At 40.1% G+C, this 19627-nt stretch overlaps 2 protein-coding genes across 2 annotated transcripts; both read left to right on the top strand.

The window, feature by feature from the left end:
• Positions 1–3766: 3766 nt before the first annotated feature.
• LOC119491609 lies at positions 3767–6679 on the top strand. Its single transcript, XM_037775752.1, has 4 exons — positions 3767–3937; positions 4968–5204; positions 5333–5595; positions 6107–6679. The coding sequence occupies exons 1-4, from the start codon at positions 3767–3769 to the stop codon at positions 6354–6356; spliced, it is 921 nt and encodes a 306-aa protein (XP_037631680.1). The 3' UTR covers positions 6357–6679.
• A 3625-nt stretch (positions 6680–10304) lies between these two features.
• si:ch211-261a10.5 (potassium channel subfamily K member 13) lies at positions 10305–17740 on the top strand. The gene is made up of 3 exons (XM_037775753.1): positions 10305–10641; positions 16412–17228; positions 17725–17740. The coding sequence occupies exons 1-3, from the start codon at positions 10305–10307 to the stop codon at positions 17738–17740; spliced, it is 1170 nt and encodes a 389-aa protein (XP_037631681.1).
• Positions 17741–19627: the final 1887 nt, after the last annotated feature.

The following is a 19627-nucleotide window of genomic DNA, read 5'->3' on the forward strand; positions in this document are numbered from 1 at the left end:
AATTGACTGTTTAGCCGCTTCAGCAATGTTGTTTTAAACTTTTTATTAATCTCCTTGATATCTTCATTTAAGTCCATTTCATCTATTCCTAAATCTCACATATATATTTAAACATGTTCCATTTTGCACTGCTAAAGACCCATTTCCTCAATATTTCCCCTTGTTTCTTATTTTTTTTTGTAATAGGCTACACGACACTGGAAAATGATAACTACCTATACAGTGCTCCAGGATGAAATATTTTTGTAGGCCAACCAGTAAGTTAGCATCGCCCTGGTTCCCTTGACAAAAAGCCAACATGATTTTTCCATTGGGTTTTGAATTAATGCAGAAAATAAGCTCTGTGGCAAACAAACGTTCATGATACTTACACATTTTGTTCAGCAAGATAATCTCCACAAGAAGTGTAAATTTAATCGGCAGAAGTAACGTTAGGCTATAAACAGACTACACCACATCGCATGAGCACGAGTATACACAACGAGGCTATAAATGATGTGATGACGTTCAGTAGTCTCATTTAGCCACTTCTTAGCAACCGCCTTTTTTAAGACACAATTTTACTGCTAATGAAAAGATAAATGTACCGATGGAAAGCTGAAGATATTGCCGTTCTATAGTTGTATTGTTTGTCATTCTATCATGAAGGCATGGAGGTGAAGTTTGACCCTGAAGTGGCCATGCTCCTTTTATTTGGTTATTTATGTTTTTTTCAGGTTAAAAGCTTTTAAAAAGCACCCTTAAAAACTAAAACATAACATATAAACCTACATCTGTGCCAAATGTGTTGCTTTTATCGCAAAATACAGTACACAGTTGTTGTGCTTAATTGCCCCGCTACTGACATCATTCCTCACTTTCTCCCATGTCAGCCCGCTGATGTCTAGATGATGAGCTGCTGCCTTTACGATTATTTGTATTCTCTCTGTTTTGAATTTACTAACCCTGCGATGTAATTGACTAGCTTCTTTGAAACAACCATTACTTTCCCCTCATTTGCTTGGTCCGATTCTTCTCTGGTTTGTCTCTCTGCTCTGTTTCTTAGATCTCTTCCTCCTCTCTGACTCACCTTCCTCACTGCCTCTGCAAGGGTGACTTACTCTGAACTCTTAGCTGCTGTATTTCTACTTCCCTTTTCGTCATTTCACACATCTCCATAAGCCACACTGATTACAACCACTGTTGTAACATTGTGGTTGCCTATGACTGCATCGTCTGTAATCTTCTCCACATGTGGCACATCTTCTTTTGCCTTTACATGTTTTATTGGCTTACGCTATAACTCAAGCACAACACCTTCACTGTCTTTCATTACACCCACTCAAGTTACCTGCAACTGCTAAACACCTTTCAGGTTTGATTTAATTTCCTCTATTGTTACTCAGACTGACACCCCCTAAATCACTCCCTTACTCCACTTACTCCCTCTTTCAATGCGGTTTACAATAAAACACTTTAAACCACCCTATTTCTTTCATCCAACTAGCCAGTTCTCTCTTTTCTTCATTACTGCAAACAATCAACACGTTTCCATCTTTCAAAACCTTTTTCAAAATGGTTCTCAATTTCACCATACTCATTGGAGAAATTTGCCTCTCCTCGCCAAATCTCTTCAGCCGACCCCCCTCGGTTATCCTAAGATCTGTTCTGACACCAACTCTGAATCTCTGTTGCCCTGCTTACTCCAGTTTTGACAGTAATACACACCTGGGTGTAAGTCATGGAACACACCCTTGGCTCCAATCTGAATTGGCAACTTATTTCAAAAGATACTTCTGTCTTCCAGGAACTCCAACAAGGGGCGGATCATGGAGGGAAATGTATGTTTTATGGGAAGGTTGGAGAAAGGGTGATCAGAGGGAGGGGTGCATTGTTTTCTGCTTGCTTGTGGACTTTGGTAAAAAAAAAAAAAAAAAAAGAACATGGAAAATGAGGTAACACATTTGCGTAATAGGCTTACTGATATTCTGTTTAGTTTCACATCACATATGGCTTATGACAGAGATACACCTGTCAACATCGGAGAAGAAAGTGCAAGGATTGGATTAAAGTTTTACATTTTTGTCAATTGTTTACACACTATAAAACTGGTACTTAAGACGCAATGACCACAACCTGTAACTCATGTACCAACCCCCTGAACCAATTCTGCTAAAATACAAGCACATATACTGCTTTACACTCAGAATGCAGTTCTAAACCACACCTTTTTTCAAAACACTAGACACAATTCTCTACATTTGGCCCAATCTAAATGAATAAAATCTCTTGTGTTCACATGGAACACACTGCCATTCAAAATGCTAAACTTAAATTCCCTGAAGCCAATGCTGAAGTGCCTTAAACTTGCATTTTTTCTAATAGCCAGCAGGGGGCGACTCCTCTGGTTGCAAAAAGAAGTCTGATTGTATAGAAGTCTATGAAAAAATGACCATACTTCTCACCTATTTTAATACCTCAGTAAACATTGTAAACATGAATCTATGGTCTCAATCGCTAGTTTCAAGTCTTCTTCAATACAGCATGATGTTCATTTCGTAAATTATGGTCCCATTTAAAGTCAAATAGACCATAAAGCAGGGTATACTTTAGGGCGTGGCTACCTTGTGATTGACAGGTCGCTACCACGACGTTGTCCGGTCTGGGAGTTGTCCGTGTTTTCCTTTTGCAAATTTAACCCTCTCACAGTGTGTTTTCAGTTCATGAAAGTCGCTTAAAATGTCTTATTTAGAGTTTGGTTGTACTTAGCTCCACCCTCTCATGTCACTTATAGTTGCAAAAAACTAAGGCTGTATTCGAAACCGCATACTATACTAGTAGTACGTACTGATTTGGCCAAAATGTAGTATGTAGTATGCAGTATGCGAACAAAAGCAAAATCTCCAGTATGCCAAAAATACCCGGATGACGCACTGATTTGGAAAAATTCTCCAGTATGCATCAGACCAGTCTACCTCGCCTACTGTACTTTTGGAAATTTTTGTAATGGCGGACATGGCGGATGGCAACATCCCGGTGACAGCGGTGGACATCTATCTGTAACGAACGTGATCTGTCCTACTAACGTTAACTTTACCCATAGCAAAGCCGTAACTTTTAAGTTAAACCTGCAAAGCTAGCTAACGTTTGATATCACGGAGACAGCAACGTTAATCTTAGTGAGCTGTCAATAAGAAAACAACACAACATACATATCTTAAATCTATCGTACTGATATTTTTGTTAAAAGGGACAGAGCAGGACACAGAGGCCCTTATCCTCTGGAGGACTTCAGACGAAGCCCTCTTCAGTGGGCGGCGGAATGCTGCCCTAAAAGGATTTGAGTAAGTTAAGTGATTATTAGCTTTTTAATAGATAACTTTGCTTGCCTTGTAGGTAGCGACCGTTAGATATTTAAATTGTTGTATTTTCACGTAAACAACTACCTTTTAATTGCTGTTTTTTGACAGAGAGTTTGTCAGGGTGCAGTCTTTGGTGGGCAAAATAGAGCCCACCAAAGTGAAAAGGAAGTGGGAAAACCTGAAACAAAAATACAAGGTAAGTTTGTATCCAAAATTGACCATTTAACCTCATAAGTTCTGTTTGACCTCCTAAAATGGCATTGTTTTTCTGCTGTGAGCTACACAATCCATGAGAGCAACATATGCAGTTGTCATGCCTTGAATGTGTGTGTGTGTGTGTTGTACAGGAATTGAAGGCCCCTAAAACAGGCATAAGCACAGAGGGAGGAGAGGCCACTGCCGCATCCTGGAAGTGGTACTCACTGATGGATGAGGCGATGGGCCGGAGGCCAAGCATTACGCCCCCGGTGACCATCGACTCATCCAGCCAGGATGTGGTGGTGGCCTCTCCTCCCTCACCCAGGGAACCCCAGACTGAGGGAGAAACCCCCTCAAAGAGAAGGAGGGAGCCAGAGTGGGTCCAGATTTTGAAGCAGGTCACTGAAAGGGATGAAGAAAGAGAGAAGATGTGTCTGGAGAAAGAGGAGAGAAGGGAGAGAGAGGCACTGGAGAGAGAGGGGAGGAAGGACAGGGAGCAGCTGGAGAGAGAAGAGAAAAGGGAGAAAGAGCGGCTGGACAGAGAGGAGAAGAGAGAGAGAGAATGGAGAGAGTGGTTGGTGAAGAGAGAGAATGAAAATGCAGAAAGGGAGGAGAGGAGACAGAGAGATTTGCTCTCCCTTGTTGAGACAATTTTGAAAAATAAATAAATATATAGATGGATTTTGGTATCCGCTCTTTCATTTACAGTGATAATGTTGTTTGTTCTAGTGTCACATAAAAATCATCTACTTTATTCACATACATCTATTCATTCATTCTATCTACATTCATACATCTATTTTACTTATAATTTTGACAAGTAATTATATTGTATTGTATTGTATTGTATATTGTATATTAATGTTATCCCCGAAAACATTAATATTACAATTTAACATTAATAATGCTGATAATGATGGTGTATTTTGTATCACAATGAGGGAGGATGAGCCACATCATCATAGCCATCATAGAAATTATGAATTTGAGACAACATACATAATGCTTTTCATATCATACCAAGACAACCAGTCAACTAGTCCAGCATTGCAATAACTTCACCCTTGTGTTATAAAATTGTAAAACAAGTACTGGTACAATAGAAATAGAGTATACAGCCATGCTTCAAGGACTTCTAATTTAGTGTGTAATCTTAAATTGTCCTTATCGTGAATGAATACAACAAAAGGTCAAATGTGACATATATCTGATTTATTGCATAAAGGAGGGAGGGAGAGAGAGAGAGAGAGAGAGACGGGGGGAGAGAGAGGGGTGGGGGGTGGGGAGGGATGTACAGCAACCACAATGATACTAAACTTACTAAAATTACTAACTACTAATAAGAACAAGAACAATTATTGCAGGAAATATGTACAAAATAAATATGTATGTTTGTTACTGCTGCATTCAGTAGTCATGCTCCTGCAGTGCAGGGATGGCAGCACCAGGAGCAGAAACCTCTGCTGCCAGTCTGTTCCTCAAATGGTGTGGTCCTCACGCTGGTTTGGCTGGTCCTCCACCTCGTCCTCGCCATGGACAGCCCCCTCCTCCTCATCCACATCTGACTCCACCAAATCCCCATTTGTTATTGAGAGGTTGTGGAGGAAGGCACACGTGGACACCACCTCTGGCACGAATGTGGACTTCACCTACAGGAAAAGAGAGGTTGTATGTAACTATAATGTCAATTAAACTGAAATTATTTTTTTTAATTTTTCCTGACCTGCTGCTCAGCAGTCAGCCAGTGTATCGACTTACATTTACACATATCTTATGTTCTCCTTTACCCCAAGAGCCTTGAGGAAGATGCTGCGCCACCGGGTCTTCATCATTCCGATAGCCCTCTCCACCACACATCTGGCCTTGGAATGATGCCGGTTATATCGCCCCTGGACTGGGCCCCGCACCGGCTCCCTGTATGGGGTCATGAGGCTGATGGGTGCCGCCAGGCATGGATATCCTCCATCTCCAATGAGGCACCAGCCAGGAGGCGGGTAGAGCTCCTCTACATAAATGGAGCTCCAACGCAGGACCCGAGCATCATGGACCGAACCAGGTAGTCCTGTAACCGGTCATTGTGAAAAAAAGGAAAGGGGTAACGGCTTTTAAAAAAGGCTCTAAAGGCACATTGAAGAATATATTGTGTAAAAAATGCCTGATACATAAACACTTTTACTTATGATTAGGAAATATCTTTGGAAGTAACAATACAATTAACAATGAAAAGTAACCACAAATACCAATTAAATGTAATCTGGGGTCACAGTTTCACTTAAAAATACTATTGAAATCTTAAGACTCAAAGCAATATTGTATCAACCTGTTGATACAATGCGCATTCCAATCCATACCTGTGAAAGTATTTAGGAAGTGACCTTTGTGGTCACAGATCACCTGCAGCTGGATGGAGTGGAAAAGCTTCCTGTTAAAAATTTAAAAAAGTAGAAAAATGTAGTCACTTGACAGTTGACATTGATATGAGATTAAAGCAGGCCATTATATCTTTGTGTGAAGTGGCAATTTGTATGCAAGGTACCTATTCAGGTACTCTTCCTTATTTGCTGCAGGTGGCTTGATTCGTATGTGGGTCCCATCAATGCTGCCGGCCACTCTACGGAAGTCACGGGAGCCAGCCAGCCGGGCAAAGCCTTCCCCGATCCCCTCCAGCTCATCTGCGGCAGGGAAATGGACCACCCTTTTAAAGATGGCCATGATGCTGCCCGCGACCCGATGGACAACATCATGGACCGTGGTGATGGGGACGTCAAAGGCCTCGGACACCACACGATACGAAGTGGCACTGGCCAGCCAATATAAATAAAGGGCAACCTCCAGGTCTTTCCCCCAGCCATGGTCCTTGGCGTACCCCAGACACTCCACCAAGGCATTTATGGTCTGCCTTGAAAGCCGAAAGTCTTTTTTTAAATCTCCCTCTCCCAGGTAGAGGCGGACTACAGGGGTGTGGGCATTCAACCGTAAATACTGCCCTCGAAGCGCACCCTGTAGGAGTAGAGTAGGAGGAGAAGATATTTTTAGACAATTCTAAGTTTTTATTGTTTGTGTGTACTGAAAATCTGTCTATATATAGTTATATAAAAATGTAAATAAAATGAATATAATGATTTTTCGATTCTCTACTATAACAGTTAATTTTTTTCCACAGAGTTCACTTGTTTTAAAGAATAAACAGTTTTCTAATAAACATGTTTGTCAGAGAATATTATTTATTGACTTATCTGAATAGTACCTATGTTAGGTTAAGAGCCCAAGTCCTTTACCTAACCGTAGCTAATTTGTAAATTTCCCCACTGTGGGACTAAAAGGAATATCTTATCTTAACCCTTAAAGAAAGCTTGATATGTACTTACATGGGATTCATATTGGCAGATAATGGCCAACATACTTCTCCTGGTGGCGTCCCTCCTTCGTCGCCTTCGTGCCACATTATTGGCATTAACAACACTAACATATGACATTTTAATATTCTATCTACAACAATATCTATTTAATATTCTATCTATATCTATTTAATATTCTATCTATATCTATTTAATATTCTATCTATATTCTATTCAATATTCTATCTAAATTGTTTATATCTATCTATCTATCTATATTCTATTCAATATTCTATCTAAATCTATCTATATTCTATTTAATATTCTATTTATAGCTAACCTTTCTTTCTTTCTTTCTGTAACTTTATCTTTATAGAGCTATGAATGACATATGAGCCATTTTGGCTCAACAGTGTGAATTTCTAGCAGCGGCGTTCTCACGACTTGAACACCAAGCATATTGTGTACACAACTTCTCATGTTGTAAACACAAGCTCATGAGTTTCATTTGAAGGCACTATTCGCTCTAACCTCTCATGTTACTTCTGTTTGCAAAAAACAACAACATGGCGACAGCCAAAAACCAAGATAGCGACGGCCAAAATGCTAAACTCAAGGCTTCAAAACGGCAGTCCACAAACCAACAGGTGATGTCACGGTGACTACTTACACTTCTTATACCATTTACCATGCTTATATACAGTCTATGATTTGACATACATTTTTCCGCATTTAAAAATCTAATTTTCTAATCTAATCTGAAAGTCTGTAAAGCTGTCTGAAATGCTTAAAAACACACCGAAAAAAAACACCAAAGCGTGCGACCTCAGAAATGTTGAGCGAATAATCAAGGAAACCAAATTTCAGACCGATGGTATCAAGTAAATGCTATTTCTACTGAGTCAAATAAAACATCAATGACTCTAAACATTCATAAAATGTAGACTTGCACTGGGCCAGGTGCTCCAGATCTGGCTAGACACTGCAATCAGCTCCTCTGGCATCTTAAAGACAACATAGGTAGACACAGTAACCGATGCAATACACACGCGCACACACGCACACACACACACACACACACACACACACACACAGGCAGACTGAGCAATACCGTCACAATACACAACATGCAAATCAATAAAATTAACCCAACTTGTCTTATTACAGTGTAAGATTACCATTTACTGTAATAATTAAGAAGGTACTTGGTTAACTTGTAAAATACAAAAGTTCCTCTCTTGTCTAGCCAGTACGTGTTTAATTGATGCCCCATGAGTGCTTTAACATTAATTTGCAGGTTGAAATCAAAAGCATTTCTCCCACAGTTTATATTCCTTTATTTTTGTTGACATAACCAGAGGATAACCCTCAAGAGTGGAATGGTGTGGGAGCATTATTTTCGGTAATTCACGAAGAATAATGGAGGGGAAAAGGAAGGAGACAATATTTACATAATTAATGTTCAACATCAAATAGCTGACCTGTTTTTTTATTTTCTATTCCACTTAGCCACACATTCTTCAGCTGTCTGGGAGACACTAAAATCCCCTCACATTCCATTATGGACTAGGCCATTTCAAAGTAACCACACAACTTTGTTGCCAACTGATTACTTTATTATGAATAAATCAAATCCTTTAAAATGTGACATTTATCAACTTCAACCAGGCAAAACAGGACATGATTAAGACTGCTCGGTTGACCAGTGTTTCAGTAGACCAGTTTCTGTCCAACATCATCACAAAGATGCGCGCGCAGCAAGGGGCAGAAAGCACGGCATGTCTAGCAGAGCCAAGCTCCAAAGCAAGAGATGACAAGGAGTTGTTGTGCAGTAAACCGCACCAACTGCAGAAAAGATGGGTTGAAAATGTTTAATATTCAGAGGGGATCACATGCCTTTGCTAAAAACAGAAGGAGATTATGGATCCAGGCCTTGTTGGCAAAAACATTCTAGTCACACAGCGCTAACAAAGCAGCGTGTGGTCATGGCGAGCTGTCATGCTCGACCGACACTCTAAAGAAATATTTAGATCTAGCGACTATGTCTTAAAACTTAAAAGTAATGCAAGACTTTGTGATACGGCTCGAAATAGCTGTAATGTTACGCGACTACAGCGGGGGAAAGCTCGCTCCGGTATGCCGTAGCGTTACATTTTGAAGGGAAGACGTCTGGCAGTCCCCCGCGGTCACAACAACAAGCGGCCGTGGATGCTAACGTTAGCTAACGTTTGTTTAAATTTGAATCGGACATATCAGCAAAATTGTATCGACTTTTGTTACGTTTCCAACTGAGAGTTAACTGCTAACGTTACCTAGCAACCACCAACACACCTGAACTTACTGACTGAACTATAAGAGTCGTCATGTTCATGTTCACCTGCCCGACATACAAGGAGCTGCTTTGTGACTGGTTGTACTAATGACGAGACCAAAATCAAAGTCTCTATATTAACAATATACCTTGTTGAGGAATTGCTAAGGGAAAATGATCCGGCCATCAAGAGGGGCTCACGTAACTCGAACGCCGACCGGAGTGTCAACCAGACAGACCCTGGTGGTCCCACAAGTCAAATCACACTTATGTCTGATCTAACGTTACCCATTTCATAACAGGTGATAATAATAAACAAATCTCACACTAATACGTCATGTGATAACGGTATCTCAACCCGGACCCTGTAGGCGTCTAATATAGTCAACCGGAATGTACAAACAATGAGAAATCTACGTGGATTACAACCAGCTGTGACCAGCTGTGACGAGTGGCAAAGCCTATTTGCCCCATGAATGGGCATGCACCCAGTAGAGTTTATATAGAAACCTGTCTATAGGAACACAGTTATCAGGGACTGTTCAGTTTTGTGTAACCAGGTTTGAGGTTCACGTTTCTAAACAGAGAAACAAGATGCTAAAAAATCAGATCAACTGGAAACCAGTTTGCACATAAACACATACTAAATATATTATGAAATTCTCAAGGGATAACTTAACACGGTGATAGTGAGTGTGAGTGAACCTGAGAGCATAAGGCTCAGTATCTCAGGCAGTATTGTCTGTTTTATGTTAAGACTAAGAGAGAGCAGGAGTTCATCTGTTTGTGTATGTTGTGGCTCGTAAAAGGAGAGTAAAGATGGATTATTGAGCTGGTGATAAGCAGTAGCCATACATAGATCATTACTGTTAAAGCCACCAGCAGATCCAGAAGCAACGGGCAATTTTCGGATGAGGAAAACTGGTGTTGTGTAAGTAGTGCTAATTGCACTGAATAAGGTAGAATTGCATGGATTTAATAGACAGACAAAATGGACTAACAATGTTCTGTATACTGATGGTGTCAAACAGCTGAGCAAATATCATTCATCTTGATGCTGTTGCTTAGCACAACTATACAGCACGCAAAGAAGAAAATCCGTCTTTACAAGTGACAATGAAGAAAGATTTCTCCTGCCGCTGCCCTTCCCTGATCATCAGCAGGGAAACTGCTCTTTTCTACCTGCTCTGCGTGCTCATTGCTCTTTACATGCTGGCTGGCGCTGCCATATTTTCTTCCTTGGAGAGACCAGCGGAGCTAAAGGCCCACCAGCTCTGGGAAAGGAGGCTAAGAGACTTCAGCCATGAGCATAACATTAGTTGTGAAGACCTGAAATCTATGTTGCGCCACTATGAGGAAGCCAGGACCGCAGGCATCCGGACAGAGCGAGGCAGAGCCCTGTGGGACATCCCAGGGGCCTTCTACTTTGTTGGAACTGTGGTCTCCACCATTGGTGAGTCACTGTGAAAACTGTATCAGAAATAGTAACATCTGCTGATACATCTGCAATCCATAACAATACCAACAACTTTTACCAGAATACACTTTTAGTTCCCAGATTTTTCTGCACAACATCATTGTTATTTTAGGGTTCAAATCACGCAACATTCATATGAGGGGTTTATTACAGTAAACAAAAACGGAAACGAAAACAAAAATAAGCAATGATAAAACTAAATAAAAAACATATTCTTCTCTCCGTGAATCAATGCTGATTTCCTGACACGGAAAACCTCTGTTGGTCTGGAGGAGCTGCAGCAGTTATTTCTGCACAAACGCCCACTGTACATTCACTAGATATTCTCAGAGCTAAACTAACTCTCCTGCAGTGTGTAGTGTGCGCGCATGAACGTAAGGTGGAGCGAGCTGAGTGCATTCAGAGGAGTCCCATGCGCGCATATGCGAGCGCGCATGGGACATCGACCCGGGTGATTTATACGTGTAAGAAGTTACAAAAAGTCCCTTTAAGAAAAATTCAAACTAAACCAAAAGATATTTCCTGGTTAAAAAACTAATAAAAATAAACTAAAAATGAACGTAAATTCATTTCCATTTTAGCTTTTTAGCTACAATACATCACAATCGAAAAAAAGGAGACAGCATGAATTCTCGTCAACTCTCGTGACATTGAACCACAGAAATTGAAAGAACTTGACATTCCTTTCAGACACTAAAGTAGGCGAAGATTAAACATTATGGCCATTACAGTTCTCCAACCATGTATTTTGTATGTATATACCATAGACTTTATAAAAAGAATGATGACATCACAACTCCTCAAAAGTGATGCCAAAACATCTCAATCGTCCTCTGGTGGCTGGCTGCAGTTTAGGTCAGATTCCTCCACCTTCATGTTAGCTGATGGGACATGGGCCAAACTAAAAAGTCAAAGTACACATCAAGTAAATTTTTCCCAAAGATGGTTTCTGTCATTTAAGGTAGTTCTTATCACGTTGATGTGTGTTCAAGTGTTCATTTTTCTGATAAGTTTGGTTATATTAGTTATTTGATGCTATAAAAAACAGGGTGGGCTCATGATTGACAGTTGTGATTCTCTCTCACTAGCAAGCTGCGGCCTTGCTCGGCTCACGATTGGTACGAACGGGTGTGTGGGAGGGACCTCGATACCACGGCTCCACCACCCGATCACTACTGCGCAGACTCTGGCTCCAAATGACGTCAAAATCTCAAAATAGCAGCTCCCGTATCCAAAATATTTTGACTTCACTTCAGTACAGTGGGAGGAAGTGGAGACGCGTCGTCCAGCTTTATATACAGTCCATGGTATAAATAGCTACATTCTTCTGAGATATTTTACCTGTCCTGGCCCTGACAAAAACAAACTAAATATATAAAAATGAAAACCAAACCTTTCTGAAAAACTGAAACTAAACTAAAGAAAAAAACCGAGCAGAACACTATACAATGAAAACTAATTGAAAACTATTATAATTCATATGTGGTTAGCAGATTGATTTTTGAATAAATGACCAGCCTGTCAAATTGCAACTTGAATTATAATTCTTTTTTTTTAATTATTATAACAGTTTTACAGTTAAATGTGAAGTGCAAAATTTTCAAAGTTGATAACTTCGACTACAACTACATGCCCTATTGCCAAGTGAAAGATGTTTCATTCTGACTGCTGCAGCCAAAATGTTATGTCAGGCAAAATGACAGATAAACAGATAAGATAGAGGCCAATTGTTCAGCATTTCCCCGATACAGAGAGGATCCCTTGACGACCAATCAATACCAAGTCCAAGTAACACAAATCTATAATAAATACACACAATTTAACTAATCCTATGAACTTATTCAGACTGTACATATGTATATGAAGTCATATTGATTTGGGGAGGCCCGCACGGGAGAGAGGTGTTTCAAACTCCAATACTATCCATCAAATTCCATATTTCACCTGAACCTATAGAGGACAAAGATAAAAATTAAACCAGCCTCGTCTCTGAGAATCAATTTACAGCCTTCCAACTGTATCCACTATCTTTATGCACTCTCTGTCACTGTGGAAACTGAGGGACAGACGACACGGAGCCCAGATCAATTTCCTTTTTACAACAATCTGCTTATGTACTGACTGCAATCATCGATGTAACAGCACATCTGAGATTTGTGACACTGAAAGAGACTTTCCGACAAACTTTCTTGTTTCCCAAGATCAAACATTCACCATTTTTCATATGACTCATGGCTCCCACAATTGTATCACCTCATTAGTTAACAGCCTTTCCTTCCTTCCTTTCAGCCCATGGGTGCATGAATCAAAGCTTACGTGACTGTCCTGGCCAACCCCTGCAGACAATTGGCTGACATGGGTATCGTTTTTAGGTGATGTTCACTTTAATGTTCATTTTCAGTATAGGTCTAAAGGGTTGATCATTTCTACCATCCTTGATTAAAGAAATGTAATAAAATTAATTTATTTTATTGGTTATTTGCTTCTGTAATATTTGTAGAAAACTGTGATAGTCAATTCCATCTGGGTGGTTTTTATTTTACTAGCGCTAATGCCTAAGGCCAAGGTATTTAAAACAAGATCAACAGTCTTCAGCCACATTAATCTCAATGATGGTGGTACGATTCCGGCTGGGTGTTCTCTCTTCCCCCTTATTTCCTGTCTACCTCTTCGCTGCCAAACTTTCCAAAAAAGGCAAAAAATCCCCAACATTTTTTTTTCCAAGTCTGCAGTCTGAAAGTCTACAACCATGCTGGTGGCTCTGTGAAGCTGAGGCTACTTACTTAAGAAATCAATAATTTGACACAAAAACGGTCAGCTAGAGTCTGATATCAGAACTGCGCCCATAGCAACGGTAGACTGTCAATCAATTAAAATATTTAATTGCGATTCATTTAACATTTTTTTAATCTGTTCAAAATGTATCTTAAAAGGAGATTAATCAAGTATTTAATACTCTTATCAACATGGGAGTGGGCAAATATGCTTGCTTTATGCAAATGTATGTATATATTTATTATTGGAAATCAATTAACAACACAAAACACTGACAAATCTTGTCCAGAAACCCTCACAGGTACTGCATTTAGCATAAAAAATATGCTCAAATCACAACATGGCAAACTCAAGCCCAACAGGCAACAACAGCTGTCAGTGTGTCAGTGTGCTGACTATGACTTGCCCCAAACTGCATGTGAGCGCATGGGCATGTCTATAAAGGGGAGACTCATGGGTACCCATAGAACTCATTTTCATTCACATATCTTTAAAAGCGTTATTTAGCCTCCTCCGCAATAAGCAAGTAGTATGCGACTAGTAACTAGTATAATATTGTGGGTACCAATGGATCCTTAGGTTTTTTCTAGTTTCATGTGATACCAGTATCTTCCCTCTAGCTTTAAAACTGAGCCTATTACAATATAAAAATCGCAAATTGCATTAATGCATTAAAGAAATTAGTGACGTTAAAACGTGTTAGTATTGCGTTAACTTTGATAGCCCTACTTATTATATATGAATATAGGAGAGCATACACAGATCACTGTGTGGCCTGTACTCTGTGTTCTCAGATGATCCACACCCCAATCACAGACAACAAAGTAATCACCTACATACTGTATACTATGGCAGGGGTTCTCAAACTTTTAGGGGCCAGGGACCCCTCCCAGGGGAGAAAATGTTCCAAGGACCGCCTCATAATCGTAACACTGATTAAGCATAATGCTTACAACCATTTGTACTCCAAGATGCCATAGGAGCTATTTGTATTCTAAAACGTTTCAACCTAAATGCATGTTAAGATAAGATAAAATAAGATAAGAGAAGATAAGATAAGAGAAGATAATCCTTTATTAGTCCCACAGCGGGGAAATGTTATTGAATGTTAATACCACTTATATACCGTTTAAACAAAGGGTGATTTTATTCATATTGCATTTGGACTCAACTTGACAGCATTTATAGCCTACATTTCAAGTAATTGATCTTAAAAGCTTTCAGAAAATGAAAAGTAGCAAGACTGGCATAGTCCTAATAAATCCAGACGTTTAAAGCTGACTTTCAGTAAATGCTTCAACTTTAAAATAATTAATTTACTGCTGTGTGTCACGATCAGAAATTCCATTGGCCTGAAGCTAACGTGGGTGGGAGTAATGGACACAATATGCTTGTTTAATTTTCACAAATGGTCCCCATCTGTAGATATACACTTTTTAAATTTCACAACAATTTAGAAATTGATAAATGCCACTTTGAGAATGACTGTGCTATGTCATCAAGCTGATGTAATGAATGCCATAACAAAATAAAAACCTCATTGTGTAAACTGTAATATCCTGTAAATCTCACAGTCCGGCCTTCAAATGTTAGAGAGAGGATAGAGTGGGTGAAAATCACAGGAAGGAGACTCTTATCTAAGGAAATGAGTAACAGTTCTTTCATGAGGATGATGTTAGACTATAGTGTGTGTTTTAATCCTTTGATTAACCAAGTTTCTGCTGTACAGCAAAGAAACAGCAAAGAGACAGCACTAACAAAGAGATCTGACAAAAGAAAAAAACGGCAACAAATGAAAATGTCTTTAACAGAGAACATTTTTAAAAAACTGTGCAAATGATAGATGTTGTACAACAGTTGCTTAAGTGTTGGGGTGAAGGTCACAATGTCATCAACACTATTAGATTTCCGTTTCCTGGGAAAATTCTTACTAACTTTCAATACAATCCGGTCATTAACTTGTCACAAATAAACCGGGGAGGAGGGAAGCCACAACCTCCGCCGGTGCCGGTCTAATTATCTCACACTGTACCAGCCAGGTCAAGTTCAGGGAAACTGGCGGAAGCGTCAACACACAAAGAGACTGGGCCTTTTAAACACCTTTGTGTTGTTAAGCACACTGTGACTAAATCATATATTATGGGCCAGGAAATACAGAAATAATTTGCAGGGAAATAAGAAAATATGGATGATCCATTGGTTTATTATCGATTTCTGATCACTTTTTTGATTATTTTTGTTCATATTTTATAAACATTAACATATGTTTTGCATTTCTTTTCCATATCTCCTTGCTTCATAACTCAAAATCCAGGCCATTTTTAATTTTAAAAAGTACACAGTTAAACTTCTAACATCCTTAAAGCAGCAGTGGGTAGAATTGGAGCAAATTTGATTAAAAAAGTTATTTTTCTAAAACAATCACTATATCCTGACAGTTGTGCATGAGACAAGTAATCTGAAAAAAATGATGTGCCTCTGTCCTCCGGTGTCCTAATGGCAACTGCAATATTTCACAGACCGGAGGAAAACAACCAATCAGAGCCGAGCTGGAGCCTGCCGTCTCTGAGCAGCTGTCAATCACTTGCAAACTCGGATCAAACGGTCAAACTAGGCAGTGCTGATCAAATATGAATCAATATTCTGTTACTGTAATGCCTATTTCTTGCCTCAAATGTTTTCAGAAACATTGAGAAAGTCTCTCTCTGAAATGACCTGTGATCGGCGAAAGTCTCCCGTCACGGACTTGATTTTTTAAAGCCTGAAAACAGAGCCATGAGGAGGTGCAGGAGTCTAGTTTTCTCTCAGAGCACTTGAATTACAATATGCTGAAAGGTTATTATGGAATTTTTGCCCGATGATGCCACAAATATATTCTGCCTATGCAGGTTTAAAAGGCATAAAAAATATGCTCTTATGTCATAGACTCTAAGTCATTGTGTAGCACAAGAAATTTCACAGTGGTAGTAATGATCTGTAATCACAGATGAGACCTTTAATGTGTTTCTCTTAGGGTTTGGAGTGTCGGCCCCATCCACTGTGACGGGGAAGGTCTTGCTTGTTTTCTATGGGTTACTGGGCTGCTCGGCTACCATACTCTTCTTCAATCTCTTCCTGGAGAGAGTCATAACATTGCTGAGCTTGCTGATATTCTCGTGCCACAGGAGAACTGGACACGGCGGACTGGAGGGCCGAGCCAGTGAAGGTAACAGAAATGAAGAACGGAAACCATCTGTATACCAAGTCACACTCATCCTTTTTGTCGCTGTCCTGCTGGTTGCATGTGGGGCTGCCTCCCTCTATTCAGCCATGGAGGGCTGGACTTACATGGAGTCCCTCTACTTCTGCTTTGTGGCGTTCAGCACGGTGGGCTTTGGGGACTTTGTTAGTGGCCAGAGAGAGCACCATGAAGACAACTGGGCGTACCAGGTTGCAAATTGTCTCCTGATGCTTTTGGGAGTGTGCTGCACTTATTCCCTCTTTAACACCATCTCTGTGATCATCAAACAGGTACTGAACTGGATGCTGAGGACACTGGCCTGGATGTATAGCTGTATCCGCCACTATAGACCGCAACTCAAAGCACTGTTAAATCTCTGTCATTGTGACTCCGAAGCACCTATATATTATTGTGAAGATGACACTCCGCAAGCAGTTACCAGTTCAGGTCACGGCGTGATGTGGCACTCCTGTGTTCCCGATGCTATTGGTGAATGCCTTTGTGATGAGGCTCAAGTGGAAACAGTGTGCCACAGAGAGATAGACGGAGGGATTTCTGCAAAACAAGAGCAGGATAATTGTTCATATGAAAGGAATATAATCTATACTAGACCACTGCCTACTTGGCTAAATTAAAATATTTCAGAAAATATTGTCAACAAACACAGCAATAGTAATCTGTAGTTTTCTTTAGTGATCAAAAGGTTGAAATGTTGTTGTTAATGTTGTCTATATCAGATGACTGAGCTACAAGATGTAACTTTGCCTTGTGTTTTCTTCAATAGTCTAGGTTCGGATTGAAATGTACAGAATGTATTTCATTTCCAGCCCTTTCGTTCTACAGTAGCCCAGAACGGACAAACCAAACACTGGCTTTAGAGAGAGCCTTTCACGTTTAACGTGACCTGAAGGCCTCCGTAGTTCTCCAACACGCTTAGAAAGGGAGGCGTGAACGGAGGGGTATTCAGTTGGTTGCAATTGTGCCAGGCAGGGCCCAAGTGCTTGTTGTGTCTGTCGTTCTTCCTCTTTTTCATTCTCTTTCTCCCCATCCCTGTTTCTCTCCAGGGTTGCGTTCAAATAGTCCTTTTTGCTTAGGAAGGTTCCTAACGGAGTGAAATGACCCAGAAGTACCTCAGTAGCAGCCGTGACAAGAGCTGTTCGAATTCACCAAATGTTAAGGAAAGGAGCTTCAATGCTTCCTTTCTTATCTCCTTTAGCATAGGATACACTGGACCATCCTTTACCATAGGAAAAGAGAGAATAACATCCCACAATTCCTAGCGTACAGTAAACAATCAATTAACAAATAATCAACATAAATAAATATTACATGTCCGAAAAGAAGTTGGAAGAAGTACAGCCTACACTTACAGTATATGGTCCTATCGCTTCTCCATAACTCAAACAATTAACTCAATATGTATCATATATATTCCTCTGTTTATTTCAGTTCTAACCTTGGTAATGAAGTGATATTTTTCACCGGTTGTCCACGTTTGGTCAGATGATTCTTTTTTATATGCTGATAGAGTGTTCCAGCAGCAGGAGGATCCGTGGTAGCTCTCTTTCACACACCGCGGGTGAAGGAGCCTTTCACTGAAAGACCTATTTAAAATGCATGGGGGGGGGGTTAATGGCGCCGCCTTTTGTAGTCCATCTTCAGAACATTGTAGTTTCACCGCGTCACTAACATCCGCCGTCGTCACATCATGATTACGGAGCCTAGTGAAAGAGCAGTCGGATTGTCTCAACACCGCGGTTGTCTTTTCATAAGTCCTTCTGAATTCTCCTTCTCATCTTTCCTTGACCTCGTGACGTTTTCCATTGAGGTCAAGGAAAAGTGGTTAGGAAAAGACGTTAGGACGAATATTTTTTACTCTTTGAACGCATTAGGGTTCCTTCAGACATGGAGCTAGCCAATCAGCATCAAGGGTTTTCAATAAAAAGGGGCCTGCCTTCTGAGTTCACTCTCTTTTGTTCTTGCCATGCTCTCAGCCTGTCTGAGTTGTGCTGAGTTGTTTGAGCTTAAAAAACTTGTTGAAGATATTAGAAAAAGGTCTGTGGTGGGAGGAGGAGGAGGAGTATAGGTATACTGGGGTACCCTTTACACTTGCGTAGTTATCTATTTGTCTAGAAACACTAGGTTATTTGTTGGTGCCACTGTTGTATTGGTTTTGATGGTCACTTTTTTTAGATAAGTTAGTCAGGTGTTCTTTTTGTGGTTTGTTTTATGAGATAAGACTTAGTTGGGCCTAGTTTTTTGGTGTTAATTTCTGTTTATTTGGCACAACAACCTTGTCCCATCCTCCTCCACACTTTTGTGAACCTTTGTCATTATTTGAAGTATTATGTTAATAAACCACCCTTTTCCTTTTCCACTTCAACTTTGACTCCATCTTCTTTTGATCGTCGTGTTGTTGTCTCTTTACTCGTATTTATACTAAAAGGGGACAACATGCAGCCACGAACAACGAAATTGGGTATTTTTTTTTCTCTACAAGCCCAATTTTGAATTGGGAAAAGGTTCCATCTTTCAAGCTCTAATAAAAAACATAATGGCTTAGGGGCTTGGGCCTGTTCAGTAATCTATCCCTGGAAGGAGGCTGAGAGAATATGCATGTGAGCATATTTATCTTATTATAAAAATAGACTAAATACTCTCCATGTCTAGTTCAGCTTCATAGGCGGGCTTTTTTGTGGCTCGTTCTCCTGTCTCCCACATGCAAACTATTTCTGGTATTGACATGAAGCCCTACTAGCAACCCCCGCACCAGACAGGCCTGAATGTAATTAAGACATCATCAGCACTGATGTCAGAGTTCCCAATACTGATGACATTCTCAATAAAATGTTGCTTATCCTCTGTTGAAGTAAATTGTTTGTGTGAAATCCTGTGTCAATCTATCTATAGTTTAGACCTGGACTGGAGATGTACACAAAAAGCTGAGTGTTGTTTGTGGTCTATCAT

This window comes from Sebastes umbrosus, chromosome 7, assembly GCF_015220745.1.
Source record: "Sebastes umbrosus isolate fSebUmb1 chromosome 7, fSebUmb1.pri, whole genome shotgun sequence".
NCBI classification, from domain to species: Eukaryota; Metazoa; Chordata; class Actinopteri; order Perciformes; family Sebastidae; genus Sebastes; species Sebastes umbrosus.

Coding starts and splice junctions, on each gene's coding strand:
- LOC119491609 (XM_037775752.1), top strand. CDS start 3,767: ATGGATGAGGCGATGGGCCGGAGGCCAAGCATTACGCCCCCGGTGACC. Junction 5,205..5,332: donor TCACCTACAGGAAAAGAGAG/GTTGTATGTAAC, acceptor CTTTACCCCAAG/AGCCTTGAGGAAGATGCTGC. Junction 5,596..6,106: donor AGCATCATGGACCGAACCAG/GTAGTCCTGTAA, acceptor TATTTGCTGCAG/GTGGCTTGATTCGTATGTGG.
- si:ch211-261a10.5 (XM_037775753.1), top strand. CDS start 10,305: ATGAAGAAAGATTTCTCCTGCCGCTGCCCTTCCCTGATCATCAGCAGG. Junction 10,642..16,411: donor AACTGTGGTCTCCACCATTG/GTGAGTCACTGT, acceptor AGTGGTAGTAAT/GATCTGTAATCACAGATGAG.